At 41.0% G+C, this 21,561-nt stretch overlaps 1 protein-coding gene across 3 annotated transcripts in view; it reads right to left on the bottom strand.

Annotated features, from left to right (window-relative positions):
- The window catches only part of GYS2 (glycogen synthase 2), a 56,100-nt gene extending 34,806 nt beyond the window's left edge, over window positions 1–21,294 (bottom strand). The window contains exons 1-2 of one of the 3 annotated variants that reach the window (XM_064460142.1): window positions 21,165–21,294; window positions 1,817–1,998 (exon numbers count right to left, since the gene is read on the bottom strand). In XM_064460142.1, coding sequence (XP_064316212.1) covers window positions 1,817–1,846 — 30 coding nt within the window. In that variant the 5' untranslated portion in view covers window positions 1,847–1,998; window positions 21,165–21,294. Of the gene's footprint in view, window positions 1–1,816; window positions 1,999–11,107; window positions 11,647–21,164 lie in introns of those variants that run through there. The other 2 variants (XM_009510505.2, XM_064460148.1) reach the window with 2 other exon arrangements.
- Window positions 21,295–21,561: the final 267 nt, after the last annotated feature.

The raw sequence follows: 21,561 nt of genomic DNA, 5'->3' as shown, positions 1-21,561 counted from the left end.
GATTCCCTTTAGTGGAGTGGAAGGATCAATCAGAAGGTGTAATAATACCTAAAACCACACCAACCTTAAATACAGCTTTCCTGTGTTATCTGCATCAATATAGTTAAATATCTCTAAGAGCATTTAGAACTCACTGATATAACCTACCTGCCTAACCAGGAGAGTAGGCTGACCTGTCATAAAGCAACACAACAGAGCTGGGCCCACACTACATATTGTATCAGTCTGCACAGTCAAATTATTTCACATTAATTCTACCACCAAAATGGCTGTAGCAGCAGAAACATATTAACTGGGAAGAAAGAGGAACTATAGGGAGCCTAATGCAGTTTATACCCCATGTGGAGGAATCTTTTATACCACTGTTAAATCTCTTTTCATTCACCAACCTTTGGGACCTCAGGGGTTCAACCCACCCCTGATGATAGAGTGGGCTGAATAGAGGTCAAGTCTTGAAAAAAAATTAGGTGAAAGCTCCTAGACCAGTTTGCACAAAAAATACGGGTTGTAACAAAGACAGGTGTGTGAAGGAGGGTCAGCTCCTTATGTACTTATTTCAGGCTACCAGGTTTCTTATTCAGGAAAATGAGGTTAAAGAGCAGGGAGTTTGTATGAACCCAGACTTCATCTAAATATGGAGTCAGGCTGTGGCAAGGAACACACCTGACCCGAGAAGTTTGGAAGAGTTCCTAGGTTCCCTGGTTTAAAGGGATCCATTGTGATGCATAAGCAAAATCCAGACATAAATGTTAATAGGATAAACGCAGCTCCTGGAAACTAGAGCGTCATTATTAGAGATCAAAGCTATACTTGACGTACCTGGGACAGATTTGCTGCTATATATGAATACTCCAGGAGCACAATGCACATGTTAGACTGGCAGAGTTGGCTGATTAAATTGAGTGTATTGCTGGAACAGCATGAAGGTGTGTATATATGGCATTGCAATTAATCTGCCCCACAAGTCTGTAGCAGTTTTCCAAATGAAGGAGTGTTACACAGCTTGCAGAGATGTCTCTTTGTAAGCAACAGAAGCAACATGGAAAACTTGATCAATCTCTTATGAAAGGTGATTAGAAATAAGAAATGGCAGTTAGATTAGACCTTTTAGTTTGAACCTCAGCCTGAATAATGCAAGCATCACAAAATGTTAGTGTCTCCAACAGACACTTTCCAAAGCTATGGCATACATGTCCAAAAATACGCTTCTACATAATATGCAATAGGGAATTAGATCCTAAAAACAGCAGAACTGCTGTTACAAAGGGAGATAACACATTGCAAGTGCCACAGCTGGTGGCAGTCCAAGAACCTTACGAATTTCTACATAGATGAGTTACACTGATCTGAGGAAGCAGATTCTTTGTCAGTTGGGTGCTTTTCTTAAGTCCACCTGTGATTCATCACTTTCAACTCAATATAATGCTACATACAAAAAGTTGTGAGCTATATAGAATGCTTTTCTTTCTCCAGCACAAGAATGCCAAATGTAACGTAAAGATTCAGTCAAAGTAAGGTCATATTATATCTACTAAAATCTCACTGTATTTAGAGACTGGATAAATAAGTCATTAATCCAATTAAGTAGACTTTCAGATAAATGACTTAAAACCTGTAATTGGATAAACTTGTTCTTCCTCAAAAATAACCTTTAATGAATTGTCTCTGCTGTTCTAACTGTGGATTCTGAGCCTTTCCCATTGTGACATTGACCAGGACTGCTGTGTCAAGTGGAACGGCAAGAGCATTAACCAAAACTGTAATCTCCTCAGAGTCAGCTTTGTTGCCCTGGGAAGCAGTAGCACATCTGATTTACCTGACACCCTTGGCTTTTCATGGTGTCCATTGCCTTCTTAACTGCAGGGTTTGGAGGCTCACATGCTTCCACCTGAGTCTTCACATTGTGCTCAAAATAGGGACCAACCAGAAAATAGTTTTCACCCCATTCATCTGCTGTAATTTTGGCTTTTGTCTGGATCACAGTGTAAATGCCTCCCACTGCAAAAGAAGATCACAAAGAACAAAAAGTAGAAAGGGGGTGAAGCCACAAAGCTCTTCAATAAGTTCCATCCCACCTGTGGATCAGGTACACCTCTAGTTAAACCACTTGATATATTCAGATTTTAAGTGAAACCCAGACTATCAAATAAATAGAAGTTCATTCTCTTAAATGGAATCAGAGCTTCACGGTTCAATTTAGGAGTATTCACTGATAGCAGACCATGTGTAATTCTTAATTGATAATTTAATGCTTTGCTTACTCCTGGGTGACTGCGTATGGCTTCCCTGAATTTCTCCTCTAATCTCAAATGGATGCTTTCTATCTTTAATTGCTATTTTTATCTAGTCTTAATTTTTTAAAAAAATTTCTTTTAGGTGTTCAAAGTCACACCACAAATGTTCAACCCATATATTATTTTATTCTTATGTTATTCCCCCCTTTTTGGATCTTGAAATCTTTACATTCAGATTATGGGATTCAAATCCTGAGCCTCATGCTTCCACTCTCCCATGCCTAATCTTGATTCTACTGCATCCTAAGTACAGCCTTCTGCTTTTTTATTGCAACGGTTATAATTTTCAAACATATTTTTTGTGATGTGGAAATGCACGTGGTGAGAACTCAGCTGGCACTTCCAGCTTGTTTTACACAAATCACCAAAAGAAGTCGAGGGACTGATGGATTTCATTGACTACCAACTATAAAAATGGACTTAAACCAATATCCTCAAAGTAAAAGGCACCATGTTCCATCACCATTCTAAAGAGCTGTTAGAGTTGGAAGGAACATAGCCTACACTGCCAACATAAATGTCTGCAGCACCTTCCACCAAAATATTGTCCATTTTAAAAGTAAACACAATACAAAACATATAAGAGAATACAACAACAACATCCCCTGATGAGTCAGTACAGATCTATCTAGTCTTGCACATGGTATGCAAGATTCACTTGGGTGCTCTTCCTCACAGGTTTCCATAGCCAGCCCCATAATTCATGCATTGGCAGTGCAGTCTTGCAAAGCCCCCTTTGCCATAGAACCCATGGGACCAGGCAGCAGGCATGCCACCACCCCAACTTTGGAAGAAAAACGGTGCATGCTTGAATCCAACAAGTGGAAGAGAAGGCAAGGGAGGAGCAAGTCAGAGGCTAGGTAGCTGCTGTACATCAGAGACAATTTGGCATAGCTCCAGTGATTTTTAAGCATGGTAAAATAAATGAAGTTCAACATGTACAAGCAAACAGCAAAGGAAGCAACAGGAAGGGAATTAGTGTTCCTACTTAAAAAATCTCACCCTTTCCTGAATTTGAAAATGTTTGGTAATACTCCAGGTAAGAAGACTGTGCCATGCCTTTCAGCAGTGACAGCAAAATTACATAAGAAGTCAGCACTGCAAGTTGCTAGCGATTGATAGCAGGTACTCCAGACTTATTTTTTAAAAGGCACCGGGGCATCCAGCAATGCTAATGCACTGCATCTAACTACATATGGCAAGAATCCTCAGAAGCTACCTGACTTCTCTTAAAAGTCTGCAGCAAATGACCACCATTTTGAGTAGAGCAGCTGAAGTTGCTCAGCGTTTTGGGAGATTACTTCCCAGATTAATTAAACTGTATCATGTGACAACTGCAGAAAGCCTTCTGCTAAGCCTGGTACCTTGCAGCCCTGAGGAACTGAATGACAAAGCTACATTTTCAATTGTGCTCATATAAAATAAATTGTGCACTTAAAATCCTTTTCTTTAGAAATATCCCATTTGTTTTGAATGCCTGAAGGGTCCTACTATTTTTATGTCAAGATGTCTCAGGATTCTAAGTATTTTGCAAATTAGAACGAATGCAGTTGCAATCTCTCAGCTTCCTAAGTGGAATTATTACAATAAATTGTTACCCTACATAATAAGTCAAGATGTAAGCTGACAAGAATCTTACAGGTGTATGTCCTAAGTCAAGCTCAAAGTTCAAGAGTTTCACATCATATAGACATGGAACTGCAGAAGTAATTCTATGCATGAGACTATTCTTCTCTACTTCGTTAGGACAAGAAAGGTAAGAAACTAACTTATAGTCACCATGTTCTACCATGGCTTCTCTGGACAGGGGTTTAGATAAATCTTAGGTAAGTGACACTACATATTCCCTCCAAGTTCCTCTGTTCACAAGATGAGAGAGACTACTTGAATAGCTTGGATTCAGATAAACGAATACTTTTAATTATACAAGACAAGTCAGAATGTTCAGCCTAGGACGTGATGCGGTAACAGTGACATGTCTGTTTTTATGGAGTGGTAAGTACATCATAAGCATAAGGCACTGCAATCCAACATGGGTAGATAAGGGGTTTCGTAGAAATCTTAGTCATGAAACTAGTTGGTTTTAACCAGCAGAAATACTGAGCTTACAATAAGGAAAGATTTTTGTGCAAAGCAGCCTGGTGATCCTGTAAAAAGAGAAAATACCGACTTGTAAGATGAAAGATACTAAATAACATGATAAATCTGTATATGAACAGAGTGGTGCAAAGCTCTTTCCCCACTATCACAAGAGTGGAGATCAGGCTCTTTCACACTAAAAGGCATTCGACTTTGGGATCAGCAAGGTAGCTGAGTTTTCAGAAGATAGCTGTGATAAAATCTCTGGGTTACCTGGCCCCAAAACTTGCTTTTGTCTTCTCTGTCACTGTGGAAATATGACTTACAAAGGATGTCTTTGCATAAGCTTTAATTGATGGGAGGGAAAGCGTGCAAGTGAAACTATGTATGTGGAAAGTGTTGGGCAAAACTTAAAGACATCTTGAGAAGAGCAGAGCAATGTCTAGAATAATGTATTGGCTTTTGAAATTACACTTTTCCATAGCAAATTCAAGAAACACATTAAGAGGTAGCTTATATCTGCTCAGTTACTTTGAATTCCCTGGAAATACCTGTGCCAGTAAGCAATGCATTACATATCCTACTGAATAACAGAGTAAGGTTTTATGTATTCACCTGAAGCCTAGCAGAATTCTCAAATTACTTCCAACAGTTAGGTAAGCCTTCTTGTTCTTCTCCAAGATGATGTTTCAAGGTCATATTATAAACAGAAAACTTTTCCAAACAACAGACATGTACCAAAATCCCATGACGTTGCAAGTTTCTGTACGTAGCCTCTGAAGTTTTGTACTTTAAAAGAGGTTTTAGAAAAAACAATAAGAGACAAATGAGAAATAGATGCAGCATCAGGAGAGATCAGATCCAGAGAATTGGTTCAGATAGTCACAAACACAGCAAATTAGCAGTAGAATGTGGATAGAGGGCTAGTTTAGTGTCCTGATCTCTATCAAAATGCTTTATTAAAATATTTTAAATTTTAATAATTTTTAAATTACTTTGAGATAAAAATATTTATATTCTTTATTTCTTCTTAAAATGTGTTTTTAACTTTCCAGCAGAATAAAAGAAACGAACAACAAATATTTTTTCCTATGTATTTCCTTTCCATTCTTCCTCTTTTTCCAGGAAAAAATAAGCTGGCATGAAAAACCAAAATGTCTGGTAAAGAAGGATTTTGTTCATTTAAGAGAAGTTTGACTTTTTTCTTAGTGTCCTCTTTAAAAAGATAGAAGACGGTAACAAAATATTTTCTCAGAAAATATTTCATAGACTTATTTTTAAAAGTTTGAAAAGTTTTCATATGTGTTACCACTACTATGAATTTGTCTAAAGACATTATCTACATCACTCCAGCCATTTTCTTCTTTCCATATTTCAAGTCCTGGTGCATTATTTCTTTTGTGTATTTAAAATCCAAGCAGCAATTAGAGCCCTCCAGGATAGACAACAGACCTATCTAAATAAATAAATAAAAATCTGTGAGTCAAAAACAGTCTCCCAATATCATATCACTACTGAGGACAACATTAGGCAGAAGTGGAGACCTAACTATGCAAATGGAGATCTTTGTGCAAGATCTAGCATGTAGATGTGCTCTTTCTACTGCAAGCTGTTATATGGAAAGAAGCATTGCCAATGCTTTTTGTCACCTGATGAGGAAGGGTCTCCAACTTCCAGGACTACCCGGGAACTGTGTTGACAAAAATTGTCTTCTGGAGGGGCGATCCTTTGAGCATGGAATTGCCAAAACTTCTCAAAGCTGCCAGAGATACCTACCATTCATTTTACTTGCTCTCCTACCCACCCCACATTACAGAAGGAAGGAAACAGAAACCCAAAATGAAGGAGAGAGATAGGAAGAGAAGGTATGCAAATGAGACAGAGATAAGTGGAAGTTGTTGCTGATCACTGAGTCCTTCCACACACACCTTTGCTACACAGACAGAGGATCAGGGTGCTCCCAGGGCTCTTCAGCTTCTTTGCTACAGCCTGACTAGGCCGCTCTGAAGGCACTAAAGCTTTCCTGAGGACCATGGCTGCCATGGAACCCAAGAGCGCAGTGGGACCCCACATTCAGGATTCAAATTGACTTTGCGGCCACAATTACTAGTTACATCAACTATCCTTTTACCCCTTCCCTTCAGAATGTGTCTCTGGTCTATAGAGATGTGATAAAATTGGGCTTGAACTAGTTTTTTTCTAATGTTTGTTTGGATTTTTATTGATTGATTGATTGATTGATTGCCTGTTGAGATATCTGGGGACCTTTTATAGAATAAGGTAGTAACATGCATTGGGTGAAAACAAACCCAGCATCTTCAGATAGAAGATGTTTTTCATGTATTTTTTGGCTATGTTTGTGGCCAGGACTCATCAGATGGAAGTTCTCTAAATTCTGTTAAATTCTGGCATTCTGAAATAATACTGAAACACTGAAATTTATGACAGATGTCCACGTTACAGAAGCTATTTCTGTGTGTATCATCCCCAGTGCACAAGATTTCATTTGAGCTTGATTTGACGTTGATGTACCACCCCACTCGAGAAATGCACAGAGCTTTGATGCTGTGCTTATGCCAAGTTTATGCCAGCACACCCCCACTCCCCAAAGTGTGTTAGTTCAGGTGTGTCACAGATTACATCACTCACCTTCTCCCAAGGAACTTTGATCATGGAAAGACATTTAACACAGAGGAGGTAAAATGCTGGTCCTACTGACTTCAGTGGACTCAGGATTTAATTTCCAAGAGTCCAAACTTTCACCAGAGAAACTGTACATAGAGCTCTGCTCCAGGGCGAGCTGAACCAAGGTTTGTTTTTAGCAAACTCTTCATTTCAATAGGGATGGAAAAAATTGTTTAGGATTCATCCACCAGTGACTCGAGCGAATCTGTTCACAGCTGAATGATGATACAAACTGGCTGTTTGCCCAGCATTTTTAAGCATTCTTCTATTTTCTATCTAAAAGCTGTTAGTAGTACAGCAGGAGATACTAATATAAATATTAATGGAATTATTTTAAAGACATCTTTATAGATCACAGACCAGATCTTGAACATTCTCACCCCTTCTCATTAATCAGAAAACCCACTAAACTGCAGTTGTTATTCTAACTTACAGAATTAGACTTCTCTCCCCTACCCAGATAAAATGCTTCTGTTTTCAGTGTGCAAACATTTAAAAGAGTTTAAAGAGGATGGAGCCATTTTCACTGTGGAAAATGTCCAGGACTGCTGACATTACTCTTGCAATGGCCTTTGGCCGCTCCCTGTTGGCAATTTCCATCTGTTGGGCTTCAGACACAAGATTTACATAGCTTGTAGCCACTTGCTTTGTGCTTCTGTCCTTAAAGCTTTTATTGGTCTTCATGTTAAGGAGGAAAGAAAACCAATCATCTTTTCCAATGTGCACAGAGATATGACCAGTCCTGGCTTTACCAGAGCATGGTGACCAGGTGAGAAGGGGAAGGGTAAAACATGCTGAGCTTCTCCATGATTACCACCAAATCATGTGGCACTGCAGTGCACTGGGTCCCTTGCCTGCCTGCTTTTTTCGCCTTCTGCCACAGAAACACAGTAGATCCACTTCACAGTATGGGTCTTGCCCATCAGTGAAGAGCCAAATAAAACAAGGAAAATCTTGCAAAATGAATGGTACTTTTGTCATTTCTTTGTCAGGGGACATTCAATGCAAGATGATGTCGATGTTGTGCTTGGTTTAGGTCGCAAGTGCCTTTCCACATGACTTGGGGGAAGGGGAAGGGAAAGCAACACTGGCAAATGAGCCTTCTTTTATTTCTCATTCTCTCCTTTGGCTACTTTATCTTTGCTTGCTCCAGACAGAGAAGAGGAGAAAGAAGAGTAACTGAGATGCTGATGCTTTCCAAACACATATGTCAGAGGTTGCCACTTAGCTCAGGCAGCAGCCAGGACAGAGAATATAAAAAGGAAGCACGGAGAAATAGAAAGCTCGCCCTTGTTAGAGCATGTGTTAAATGATCTAGACTTAAAAACAAGAGACACACCTTCACTGTGCCAGCTGCTGAGAAAGAAGTGGTGAGATTCTGGAAACAGCAGACACGTTTATGAATTCAGTGCTCAGGACAACTGATTTGCCCTTCCCTACAGCTGCATCTTATGCCTCAGTACCAACCAGCACCATCAAGGAAATCCCAGTAAATGCTCACTCCCCATGGGCAGCCTCGCACATGAAGACCCTCTCACACTACATAATCAGATGTGCTCCAATTTGCAGGACCCCTTCATCATCCTTAGACTCTGAAGGAGAATATATTTAACAGGGCCAGACAACAACTCAGCACGTAAAGGGCATTGTTTACAGGTGCAGGAATAGATAGCCATCTCTGAGGTCTGGTAGCATGCTCCCTAATAGGGAAGATGACATTCAACCTTACTGTCACTGCCACAGAGAAATGGAGAAACCAGTAAGAAACAGCGCTGGTCAATGAGGAAATGTACCCATAGCCAAGCATCTAGTGATGCGCACGAAGTTAACACAAAGACTTGAACTCTCTCCTGCAGGCAGGAACAGCTTTACACCACTTTAGCAGTGCAAACCAACTTCATGCTGAACTACTCTGATGCACCTTTGGATTGCCAGAAAGGAAGAAAGAACCCTTCACGTTAATGCTTAAAATTAGCTTGTCAGGCAATAAGGCCAGCTAATGCTTACCTTTCCCTCTATTTTGGGAACATATACAGCAACTTTAAAACTAAAACACATGGCAGTACTACATCTACATGGGGTCAGCCTAGTTAGTCAAATAAATAGTTCTCCCTTCTGCTAAAGGAGGCAGGAAATATACCGTGTAAGCTATTATTTCCTAAGCCTATGTATTGTCTGTCATGATTCTCCCTGCATTTTGTTGGCTACTCTCTCTACTAAGAAACACAGTGCCCTAACATTTTCCAAGAACTGTTTATAAAGTTAGGTCACCAGGGTACGGTATCTCACCACGTGACTTAGGCATTCAATTGCCTGGAAGATATAGAAAAAAAAAGTTCAGTATCAAGAATTCACCAGAAAAATAAGCTGAAATAGGCTTATTAAAGAGTTTTTACACATATGTTTCCAGTCAAGGTTGGTTAATGGAAGCTTTGCACAGAGATCCAGTTCTAAGGAAGAAATTACTTGCCATGACTGGTTCAGTCAGCCCCATTTGAATAGACGGGTTTGGTAAGAGGTGTGATTAACAGCACCTTATTTTTAAACTAACTGAATAAGTATCCACTCTCATAATTATGAATTCTCTCATAAAATGTGAGAATAACAAATTTTAGCTGTGTCAGTTGATTTGGCTTCAGGTAAGTCAACAAGAGCTCCATGGATGATTAAATGATTCACTGTGTTTTGTATATACATAGAAAGACAGATTGTGTTCTACTTTTTCTTAAACATGTTGTGTGATATCTATAAGCAGTGGGTCCAGATGACCAGAATATATATATACACACACACACACACACACAATGGAGTTCAGCCATGTTAGTGAGAACACCTGAATTTGCTGGATTTCTGCTGCCATCTGCTTGCCAGTGCCTTACTTATCATGCACACTCTGAAAGTAAATGCTGCATGCTCCAAGTTCTGACAGTAGGAAATTAACTCAAAAAGCTTGACTGAAGCTACTGAAAAATAAGCCCACAGGGATTCAAAGTGCACATATACTCTGTACTACCTCTGTGTATTGATACTCCTCACCACCCTGAAAAGAGCAACATAAAATTGCACTGTAGTGCAGATTAAATACCAGAAGCTATCACAGAATATTAATTCCAATTTCACCCTAGCGCCGTCTGTTCCTCTCACACGCATTTCCTATTTAGAGCTAAAATCTTAGCAGATTACAGATCCCCTCTCCTGACTGGTCTCTCTATCTGCCAGGACAGTAAGACACAGGAAGTCAATGATTTACTCATACTAACTCACTTTTATGGTAAAAACAGAGCCCATTCCCCCTTGGTGAACTACACCTAGCTGAAAGGGGATGATTTGATGGGTGAATTAGAAATGAAGGCAGAACAATCTTTACATAACAAACAGCATGCTCTTTGCCAAACAAGCTGTATGTAGTGGACAGATTTTCAATCTGTGCACATGCACGAAGCATGAAGTCTGCCTGGCACCACCTGTGTTTGCAAAGACCAGTCCAAAAGGCTTGCAGCTGGCATAAAGACTGCTGGTCATTGACATCTGGCTTTTTGTTCAGTGGCTTCAATGCAGCTATGTTTATTTATACCTATTTCAAATTTGGCCTCTTCTCCACACTGCTATGGAAGGCTGAGGGAGACTGCTGAACTGCTCTGAACCTGATACCTGTTTTACAGCTCACTTTCATGCATTACATTCCCAAGTAAATTTGCATGGAAGGTAAAATGCAAATACGTACAAAGCAACATCTATTTATCCATACATCTGCACACCCAGGCATAACGCTTAGATGTTTGTTTAAACAACCTAGCCCCGGTGGTAAAACATGTAAAGACACACAGACATCCTGACAATACACTCACCCCACACAAGCACAGGCAGATGCAGCCCACACACCACATGCACAATTACACATGGATGCCACATTCAATCCTTCCAGTAAAACAGCTCTGCAGCCTACTTTTCCCCAATCTCCCCTTGATGCCTTTCATGTCCAAGTCCTTCATGCCTTCCCTCGCTCCCATGAAAACAGCAATACCAGCTCCTAATAGTGTTGTACAAACCTTTGTTGGTAACTTCCCAAGAAACTTCAAAAAGCAACAAATCCTCCACTGGCAGGTCTTCATCCTCCCACTGAGGAAGCCCGTTAAGGGAAGTCATGGACAGTGATCTGGCCAGTGGCATTTTCTTCAGCCCTTGAATGCTCACCACGCAGGCCACAACAGTTAGCAAATGTCCAGTTAATGTGGTGGTTCTCTGCAGTTCTGGTTGGAGCAGTCTGCCAGTGTGCTGGGCTCCAAGGAGAAAATTTATTCAGATAGCTGGGAGCTAATGGGTTTAAACTGTCTGACCACCAGCATTAAATTGGCTCAATGAAATCCTCAGGGCTTGAGAAGCAGCTGCTGGCAGAGGTAAGAATTTAAGACTGACCTGAGAAAGGTCTTGACTGTTTTGGGGCCAGGCCTCTTTCTTTTTCTTCTCTTAGAGGGACATAAAAAATGTTTTTGAGCTCCTTAGACACAGCATTCGGTATCTACCACCCCAGGGACAACTGAAACTTGACAGCTGTAAATTCAGCACTGCCCTGAGCAAACTCCAGCAGGGAGGACGCTTTGAGTTCACCACCTGATTTGAGTCCAGCCCCTGAGTCCTCCCCTCGAGGTACACCCTCCCATTAACACCCATGGACCGTCTCTATCCACTGCCCACTTATAAGACAGGTAAGTAGACTTGTTCTACATGACATCTCTTAGGTTACTTGCTGGGTTAAACACTGTTGCTGAGTCTTGTGCAGTTCATCAGTCCATAAGCACTAATTTACCTTATTCCCTCCTCCACAATTAACTCCAGGGCTCTGTGCATGCTGTTGGCTTCATTCTGCTCTTGAGCAACCCTGCAGGCTGGCAGCTTCTACAAACAGAGCTACAAAGGCTCTATTCCTACTTTGGCATGCACTTCAGCCCTCCCTGCAGTCCTGGTCCACTTGGTTTCTCTTTTTCTACGCCACAGCTCTTTTCCAGCCTCTGGGCTCATGTTATCTGCCCAGGGAAACTAGTGGGTACTAAGTCGGGAACAGTATGTGCTTGTCTTGCTCCAGCACAGAGCTGGGATGCTGCAAGCACTGTACGTACATCTGCAGAGATGTCAGTCCCTAACTTGTAACCTGAGTTCCTCAAAGCTCCACAGAGCAGCTGTCTGCTTGAAAGATGCTTATCTGCTTATGTGTCTGGTTGAGAAGCCACTGCTTCTCGGACAGCTGCATAAGTTGAATCGGATTCTGAGCTTAGAGCACAACTTGCCCAAAATCTGCAGTTCAGCAGCGAGCAAAACTCCAGGTGAGATCCAGGGCATCTCTGGCACTGTGATGAATAACATTGCACCAGCAGGCACAGACTACATAGTAGCATAGAGGGAAAGACTAGCAGCTCACTTAAGACAAAATAAGTCCAAGGCAATTGGTTTAGAAGACAGGCAACCCATTTGCATAAAAGTCTCTTAGACATAATATAATACAGCTGAGCCTACTTTAACAGATAACTATCCCACAAAAAAACTTGTTCTTCCTCTTACACTTCCCATGCCTTCTCTGCACTTAGAGTGGTCAGACCCATCCCTGAGCTGATGGATATACCTCACCAAACTAACCTAAGGATGCAGAAAACTTTTTTGCCAAGTGAGGAATGAAAGCTGTCTCAGCAAAAAGCCTGGCAAGAGGGGATGGAGCAGTACGGCTGGGAACAGGGAGAGATGGGAAAGATGAGAGCAAATGCTGCCTCGCTTTCCAGCCAGTGGAGCTGGCAGGCAGGCTCACATGGGCTGTGCGTTGGGGGAAAGCTGTTTCCCTTCTAGGTTAACTGTAAGGCATCACAGCCTGCCCAGGGAACGGCTCAGGGTTTTATGGGCTGGGTGTCTTTTTGTCTCAGTGGTTTGGATTGCCCTATTTACCAGTTTATTAAAAAAAAAAAGCCTGGTCGAGAATCATTATTTTTGAGGCAGCTGTGGCTTTTACTAGCTGGAGGAGGTAGGAAACCATAGGTTAAAGGAAAAGGAAAAAACAGTAGTATTTTAAGGCTCACTTCATTTCTGCACCATTGAGTCACATTTTCACACTTTCCCCTGGAAACCCTGAGGGAGACGCTGAAAGCTGCCAGTCTTGCAAAGTCAATCTCAGGTGACCAGCAGAGAAGGTAAGAACAAAGCAGCCCACAAGCTCGTCCTAATCCCAGAGGCTTTCATCAGCCCTGTGTCAACAAATACACTCTAAAACCAGAGGTTTTAAATGAGACAGCAGGGGTGGTTAGCCCACAGTCTGCCTCACTGATTGCAGCCTACGGATCGAGTCCTGCAGCGCAGTGGCTAGGGGCGGCTTCCCCCCCCGCCGACCCTCGCGCCAGGCCCCTCTCCCGCCGCCCTGCCTGCAGGCCGCCATGTCAGGCCGCACCATCCCCTCGGCCCGTGGCACCAACTCGCATGGTGGCAGGCAGAGGCACTGGGATATCTCGCTAGCAGAACTGTCGGTGGGTTGGTTTGTAGTGTTAGGTGGTACGTATGAACTTTTATTTATCAAAAATGAGCCAGAGGAACTCGTGCCAGCTCAGTCATATTATTACAATTAACTACCACAAGCTTCAGCTTCCCAGAGGGAAACAAGGCAGGTTTGCAGGTGCGTGGGCCCCATGGTCACTGCTGGCTGGGTACTGCTGACCTCTACAGCCCTTTGAACCTTATTCAGGATGCTGAGGTCAAACTACCCACACCAGTTACCTCTCCAGGGATGACAAGAAAACCTCTAGTAGTGATGCCCGATAAACAGTGGCACGGGCTCACTGACATACCCCTGTCCCTAAGCATTCAAAAGCCTAAAAACCATGCAAATAATTTGAGAACAATGAACTGAAGTTGTAATAATAAAATTTTTAAGCTCTGTGGTTTTCAGGTTCTTGAGTGTCATGTTTTTCCACCTTTTGTGATAAGAGGATACTTCTTTTATTTTTTGAATTTGACAAAAGACAATATAACCCCTTAAACCTTGGAGAATGGGTTTGAAAGAATCATCAGATACCACAAGACAATTTCACAAGCACCAACACCACCATCATTGGATGAACCTAGGCAACTCATGTAACTCATCTTTCACAGGCTAGAGATAATACTCATGGGGTTTTTTAAGTGTTTCTGGTTTGATAAAAAGTGCGCAATAGCACTATGAATATTAGTATTCCTTCATATTCAGACTACATTTCGCTATCCAATCTGCATGTCTTAAAGAAGCTTTTTTTCACACAGTGCCATCCCACATTTATGCTTTTTTGTTATTAGTGAGGGAAAAGCATATGAAATGCCTTGGAAATGTTAGATCCAACAGAGAGTCTGAAAACTTTCATCCTTGCAAATGCTCTTAATTGCTAGAGGGCAAAGGGCCCTGTTCATTATATTTATGGTCTGCCAGGATTATGTTTGGGATCTCTGTGATGCACATGGAGGTGTCTGTTTACTGCCATAAAGTAGGTAATGCCTGTAGCTGTGTACCTACAGCAAAATGAGCTCTCCAGGAGAAAAGCTATATTCTGACAGTGAGAATAGGCAAACTTAGCACACACAGTGGAGGGGCAGTCACCAAAAGCAGAAACAAACAGAATGGCAGCCACTAGCTATCCTCTGTGTCAAGTGCAAGCGGTAAAAGGGACACTCTGCTAACGTGTCTAGAACGTGTCATTTTTGTCATAGAGAAGGGAAAGGTTGTGACTACAATTGTACAGTTTGTTCCTTTTTAGCAAAACAGAGGACAACTGCTGAAGTGGGAAGATGGAAACCTACACAAAATAGTAGGTTTTAAAATATAACATTGATTAAAATATTTTCCAGAAATCTGGAAACCAGTGAAACTGTTTTTGAGTCTGGCCTATTTAGGTTCCTATATTGCTCTTATCATCAAAGTATACAAATGCCCTCTGGTAATGCATTATTCAGTGTGACTCACTTCTGCCTGACATCATTTGTTATACCACCAAATTCTTTTTCAGCCCACAGAAGTGAAATAATGTCGCTTGCAAGGATACTGGACAATAAGAAGGCTGAGTCTGCAAGGTCTTTGAAGAGAAATCATACAAAGCGTGTATTGTTTTTCCCAAATTTTCTACAGTTCTCTGGAGATCACAATGCAGGGACAGTACCATGCATTCTGCTCTACCTAAAACTCTTTTTGAAACTGTTACCTCCCAGGATGTTGTCTTCTCTGCATGGTTTGATCTAACTCTGTCTATTTGGGCAGAGCAAAGTTTTCTGCAAACACTAACTCAGCACATCACGCCAGGAAGTGAGTCATGGATGTTGTCTTCACACCAGTGTTGCTCCAGAAAAACCACTTCAGAAAATCTTTTTTGTTGGAAAATCAACTTCAGCCTCCCTGGCTGCTGGTGAGAAAATGCACGTTAGGGGAAGAAACACTCTCAATGTGTGGGAGTTTATAATGAGATAACTGTCTAGGTCTGGCTTGTTCTAAACATAGCTGCGGTTTCAAGGTTTGCCTACGTTAAATGCAGGGGGGAAAAAAAGACATAGATGTTAAAAATGCTCATACACGTTGAGTCAAATTTTACAGGAGGAAGATACAATGGTTTGTAGCAATTACTGATGTACACACACTGTACTTCAGAAATAGAGCAGTAGGTGGCACTGATGGTATCAACATGAGTTCTCCAGAGTCTATTGTTTTGTTTGACCAAAAGGCTGTTTTATTCCTCTCAATAAATCCTGGTTTATGACAAACCTTAGTTTTACGAAGCCCGTGGAAACAATCACAGCACAATCACCAAAATGGGGGGTCTCCATTTGGAAGGAAAGCTCTTGCCTCAGGCTGATAGAGAAGAGGGGAAAAGAAGAGCAGAGATGGGATCCTTAATAAAATGAGTTCTTAGTACTCAGCAGTGTGGGCTGCCAAGGCTAGAGCAACCCTTATGAATAAAGTTAAGAAATGTAGAGATAGAAGCTGAGCTTTATTTTGTACCCCAAAAGGTAATATGCACGATTCTAAAGTGACACATTACAGATATTTTTTTTTTGCTGAGGATGCTGTTGACTTAAAAAAAGTAGTATGATAACATTTTTTTTTTTCTCTTCATCCCAGCTGTTTGTTCCCTTCTTTCTTTTCCCCTTTTGAACTTCATTGTGCTATTTCCTGTCTTCAGTTACTTAACTTCTAAAGGTGTTCCTTTGACCTCCATGTGATGTAGGTGCCTTTTTGACCCCACTGAAAGGCCTCACTGTTTATTACCTCTGCAATTTGGGTGTACTAATGAACCTCCCTAGAAATAGTTTAGGAAAAAACTCAGATTTTTACTTAATTAAAAAAAAATCTTAAGATAGAAATGTCTATCTTAGGTGCTTTAGTTCCATTTTCTGTGGTTTAGTTTTGTGTTATACAACCACAGTAAGACTTATTTGCACTTGTTTTTAACCCTTCTGAAAAGAAAATGGTAAAGTCTTACTGTATTTTGCTTCAGAATCTAGTAAATCTCATTATAAATCCCAAAATGGTAGAGAAAATTAGAAAAATAAATCAAACCTGCCTAAGTGATGTGTCTAAATTGTTCACTGGCATCCTCCTCCTTTTTTAAAGAGGCCTTGTGATCAGGCATCTTGGCTCTGCTGGCCAGCTGCCAAGCTGTCGTGGTCTGAAACCCAGTGGGAGAACTGGATTATGATGGATGGACAGGTGTGCATAAGACTGAGACATTGAGGTTCTTTAGTTACCCTTAGAGAATTTGGCACTCAGCGTATGGTCAAATTCTAGTCAAATTTATTGCAAAAGTGTCTGGGAAAAAATTCTGCGTGCTTTACATCCAAGTTCTAGTAGCTGATAAAATCAGGACCCGTTCTGAGAAGGTGGGGGATGCGTGTCTTGTTAGTTCAGCTAGCCTTTTCTCTTTCTCTAGTTGAGACACAGCTCCATTGAATATGCATGGTAAATTGCTTACCCAAGGGAACTCTAGAAAAACCTGTTCGTAGGGACATATACCCCCTTATCAGTTAGTTGATTTTTCAGATGTTTTGAGGTATCAAAAATGTTTATCAGCCGGATCTCACTTTCTAATACTGTAGGCTAGAAAATCATGTATTATTAAGCACTCTAATGCAGGTAGAAGACTTGAGCCTCAAACTCATCCTCAGACCTCTGCATTCCAGGGTAAATGGTTGTTGAGAAATTCCTGGCTGAGGATAATCCCAAATTGTGGAGGCTTCCTCAGTTCTGAATCCCAAACATATTAAGGATAATTGCATATGCTTAGAAGCCCGTTAAAGTCACAGACTGATAGACTTCAGTTTATATCAGCACTACAAAATATTTTGTATATATCTGTTAAAATAGTAATCAGAAATATCCAGGTCTTCATGGCAGTTAGGCTGCCATAAAAGGAATAATCTAGTTTTAGAGAGAAAACTGCCTGTTCATAACTGTAATTACTGAGGAGAGGATATTAGCAGTTGCGTGGCATAACAAATAACTAAACAATTTTCCATCACAGCAGAATACCTATGAAAGTAAAAGGAATTCATGCTTCAGAACAGCATATGAACTCCTAGGAGTGTTGCGGACCACTATTTTTGCAATGGCTGCCAACTTTAGGCCTGATCGTAAGGGCCTTAGCTGTTGCAGAATCAGCCCCCATCAGCTAGACTATTCCTTTTTGCTGCCATTTACCTGTCTGTGTGGGCTTTCCTGAACTGCTAGCTTTGCTGTGCAAAGCCATGAGAGGTGAGGCTGCCTGAGCAATCAGCTGAGGGTTCCCTGGCATTGTTAGCAACATACCAGAAAGCTGCTGGAGGACAAAGGTCTTTGCAGAGAGAATAGCTCTTTGAGATAATAGCTCATTTTCTAGCACATTGGTCAATTAGGATCACTGCAGAGTTCAGGGAAGATCAGGGAGTTATTCAGGAATGCTCTAGGGCCAGTCCTAATTGCCTGTCTGAACTCAGCAAGTTCAGATCATTCCAGCTGTGAAGCGACAGCCTTCACCCCTGCTTTGTGCAAGTCCAAAAAATGCTCCAAATCTCACACAAGTGGAGAATTGTTCCTTCCAGTTAGAAGATGGCTATACAGTGACCCTGTGAAATGACCAGTATGGAGAAGAGGCTATGAAACATTTTAAGTTTTGCGGAGTGATATGACACAATGGACTCTTCTCACTGACATCTGGTATAAGTTTTGTCTCAAATAGGCAGAGAGTGTGTGGACTCCATGACACACCAAGCACACAAGCACGTGCAAACACAATTCCTGAGAAACACCAAGATTTTCTGTGTGATGTCTGATACAGCTGTAACTTGTAAAAGTAAAATGCAAACTAATACAGTTTTGCCTTTTCTACTGTACAGTGCCATGCCCCCACCTATAATTCAGACTCATGTACTAAGACACCTGCAAAACACTTTCATAAATATACACACGCGTTTGCTTTGATATTTATTTGTTTTCTGTGGTCAGCACAGTGTTTGTATCATATTTAGCATGGGGATTTGTCAGTGTGTTGGTATAACTTGTGTGGTATTTTCTCCTTATCTGCAAGTGGTAATCACAGAGAGACTGAAGCCTCCCTTGCCTAATATTCTAGAACTTTCCCTTTTTATCGTTATTCCTTTTCTTATAATAATTGTTCTTCCTTTCTATTACATCAGAGAGGAATTTCTTAGGTTTGGGGCTTTTTGTTAGAAATGTTAAAAAGCTCAGGCTAGGCATAAATTCTTAGTACATCTCTCTTATCCTGTGTGACCTTGGAGGAATTGTTATCAGGGCTGGCAGCTCAGCTTCACAGAGCTTATCTCATCTCCTCAAGTAGCCAGGACTGCATAATTTTACTTCTCTGGCTGCAAACAAAGGCTTCTATGCTTTGAAAAACTATGCTGCAAACTCAGAGGTGTAGCGCTGAAAGAGGCATTTCCATTCATTTGGCTAAGTAAGTATAGTAAGGACTTTCAGTATAGTAAGGACTTGATAAAAACCAGGTTATCCCATGATCAGCATCAAGACTGAAATTGAACATGTTGAAATTTAACCCCATTCAACAAAGCACTTAAGCATAAATTCTACTCAGTGGAATTTAGGCACTTGATCTAAGGTGACTGCGGTCTTCTTTTCTGTCTGTTTTGAGAACCACTCTACTAACTTTGAATGACCTTGAAGCATGTTGAAAGAGATGTTTCTGTTTATTCTTCTCCTGACTTTTATCTTTCAAAAAAAAATATTGTAGCATTCAGAATCCGCCGAGTACAGAAATAATCTAAAAAATATTTCCTTCTACTGCACAGTTTCCTATGGGAAAAAACAACTCTGTGAAATTAACAGAAGGTCAGCGAATACTCTTCAAGACTGATCTTCAGTCTGAGAGTATCAGGGACTACTCTACTGTCATATGCAAGCACGAGAATAAGTTTGACGTGATTCTTAGACATGGTAATCATGTCTGATTCCCAGTGATACTGGGAGAGTATTCCAGTATCTACTACTGGTGGAGACTGCTGAATGAACAGAGACTTTGGAAATCGTTGCACTGCTGTCTTATTGTCTGAAATGCAGAATTAGCAGCACAGAGAAAACTGCCTCAGGCAAAATATCTTTTTTCCTTTCTTTTGTATTTTCATTTGGCACATCTCACAGAGCAAGAATTACGAATATTCCCTTCCAGAAATCAGTGCTGGTAGGAATCCACCTTCATGCTATTTTGACAAGTTTTCTGGATTTTTTACCTCAGGTATTGAATGTGTAGACATGTCTAAATAATGTTGAAAAGCTATTGAAGAGGACAGCATAAGGGAGAGAATATTTACTCTGAAATCTTACTTTGCATAGCCACTGCCTTGGCCAGACCATGCTTTGTTGCTTATGTTTCCAGGTAAATCATTCATTTCAGACACTGAGCAAATCCGGCCCTCCTGAGCCTGACTTCTCTAATAGACCAATCTAAGTTAATTATTTGCACAACTCCTTTGCTTGCATGGAATAATAACTCACGTAGCAATGGTATTCAGGAACGGCTATAAAAACGTAGTACATGACAGTGATTGGTGTGGATTTTAGGAAGACCCTGGCTACTGTAGTCTCTGAAAAGTTTTGAAAGTGTTGACTTACATAAGGCTGGATTCACAGGCGTGCATTAGAGGAGAACTGTTCATAGAAAAAAGAAATGGCCAGAATTAGACATTGCCCTGAGAGGGCACTGTGGCATTGTGTCCATCTGAAGCACAACATAAGGATCTGATTCTCAAACGTTTTTGGGCTCCCGGTCACGCTGACATCAGTGGGAGTTCAGCACTGCCATTCCACTAAGAATTTGTGGCTTAATTGTTCTGATTTATATCTGTAAATTGGGGAAAACAGCATTTTTCTGCAGCAGAAGGCTGACATGAAGTACGTAAATACAATGATAACAGGAACTCTGTGAGAAACTTAAGACACAAGTCACCTACTTACCATAAAGCACGGTTCTAAGGTAGCTGGTACGTAAGTCATATAAGCACTACTAGTCTAGCAAAATGCATATATAAAATGTTTCCATCGCTCTACCTCTACATGTACTTTTTAACCCTATTTCACTGTTTAAACCTGTGTTCAACAGCCTGCTCATTTTTATCCTTTGACCTCTGAAAAAGCAGCTGATTTAACACCACATCTCAGCTCAGAACAAGCTCACCTCTTGCTTGGGTGATGGCTGATTACCTCTAACCGCACCATTGTTTCACTAAGCTTGCAGACAGTTGCTATGCAGACTGATAATAAAGCGAAGGATGCCACTCATTTATCTCAATGTTCCGGCTGTGCAGGTGGAAGACTCAAGCTCTCTCTCCTTCACATACATTTCTTTGGAAAGCTGTGATACAAACACAGTGGTAATAGCATATATCCAAGGCTGACCGTAACTCAGAGGACTGAGTTCCAGGCCTCTGGCACAACCATGCCAGCAGTATCCCTCCTCTCTCTGTTGTCTGTCAGCATCTGCTTGTCTGTTGTCTGACTTTTGCAGGGTAGTCAAACTGCCTTTCTATGCTGTAGCCTGTATCTATATACTTGCAAATGCCAGGGGGTTTAGGTCCTTACAGCAATTAAAAAAACATTACTGGTCTTACCTCAAGTGAGTTGAGCAAGTTGTCCTCGGCGCTTTCTGAAGTGTTCTGCTGTGCTGCTTCTTACTGGCTGTAGTACTCTGTCCAACAGCACCACAATGTTTTCTGTAAGACCAAGGAGTGACAAAGGTACCTCTTGAACACACAGGAATGTGGTTAAAAACCTGTATTGCCTTTCATGGGCTAAAACAAGAACAAATTTCACATATCAATGGGCTGTACAAACAAGGCATATACAAGATAAACATGAGTCTATTATGTTCAGGAAAAAACTCCACAGTTTATCTTTTAGAGATAAAGTACTATGGCAAGATAGTTATTAAGGAATTTATATGGTTGATATAAGACTATATTTTGGATAGAGTCCAAGTAAGAGAAAGTGATAGGCTGACGTTGCATA

This window comes from Phalacrocorax carbo, chromosome 1 (genome assembly GCF_963921805.1).
Source record: "Phalacrocorax carbo chromosome 1, bPhaCar2.1, whole genome shotgun sequence".
Lineage (NCBI taxonomy): Eukaryota > Metazoa > Chordata > Aves > Suliformes > Phalacrocoracidae > Phalacrocorax > Phalacrocorax carbo.
The sequence above is the reverse complement of the archived record's forward strand: the minus strand, read 5'-3'. Positions and strand labels throughout refer to the sequence as shown.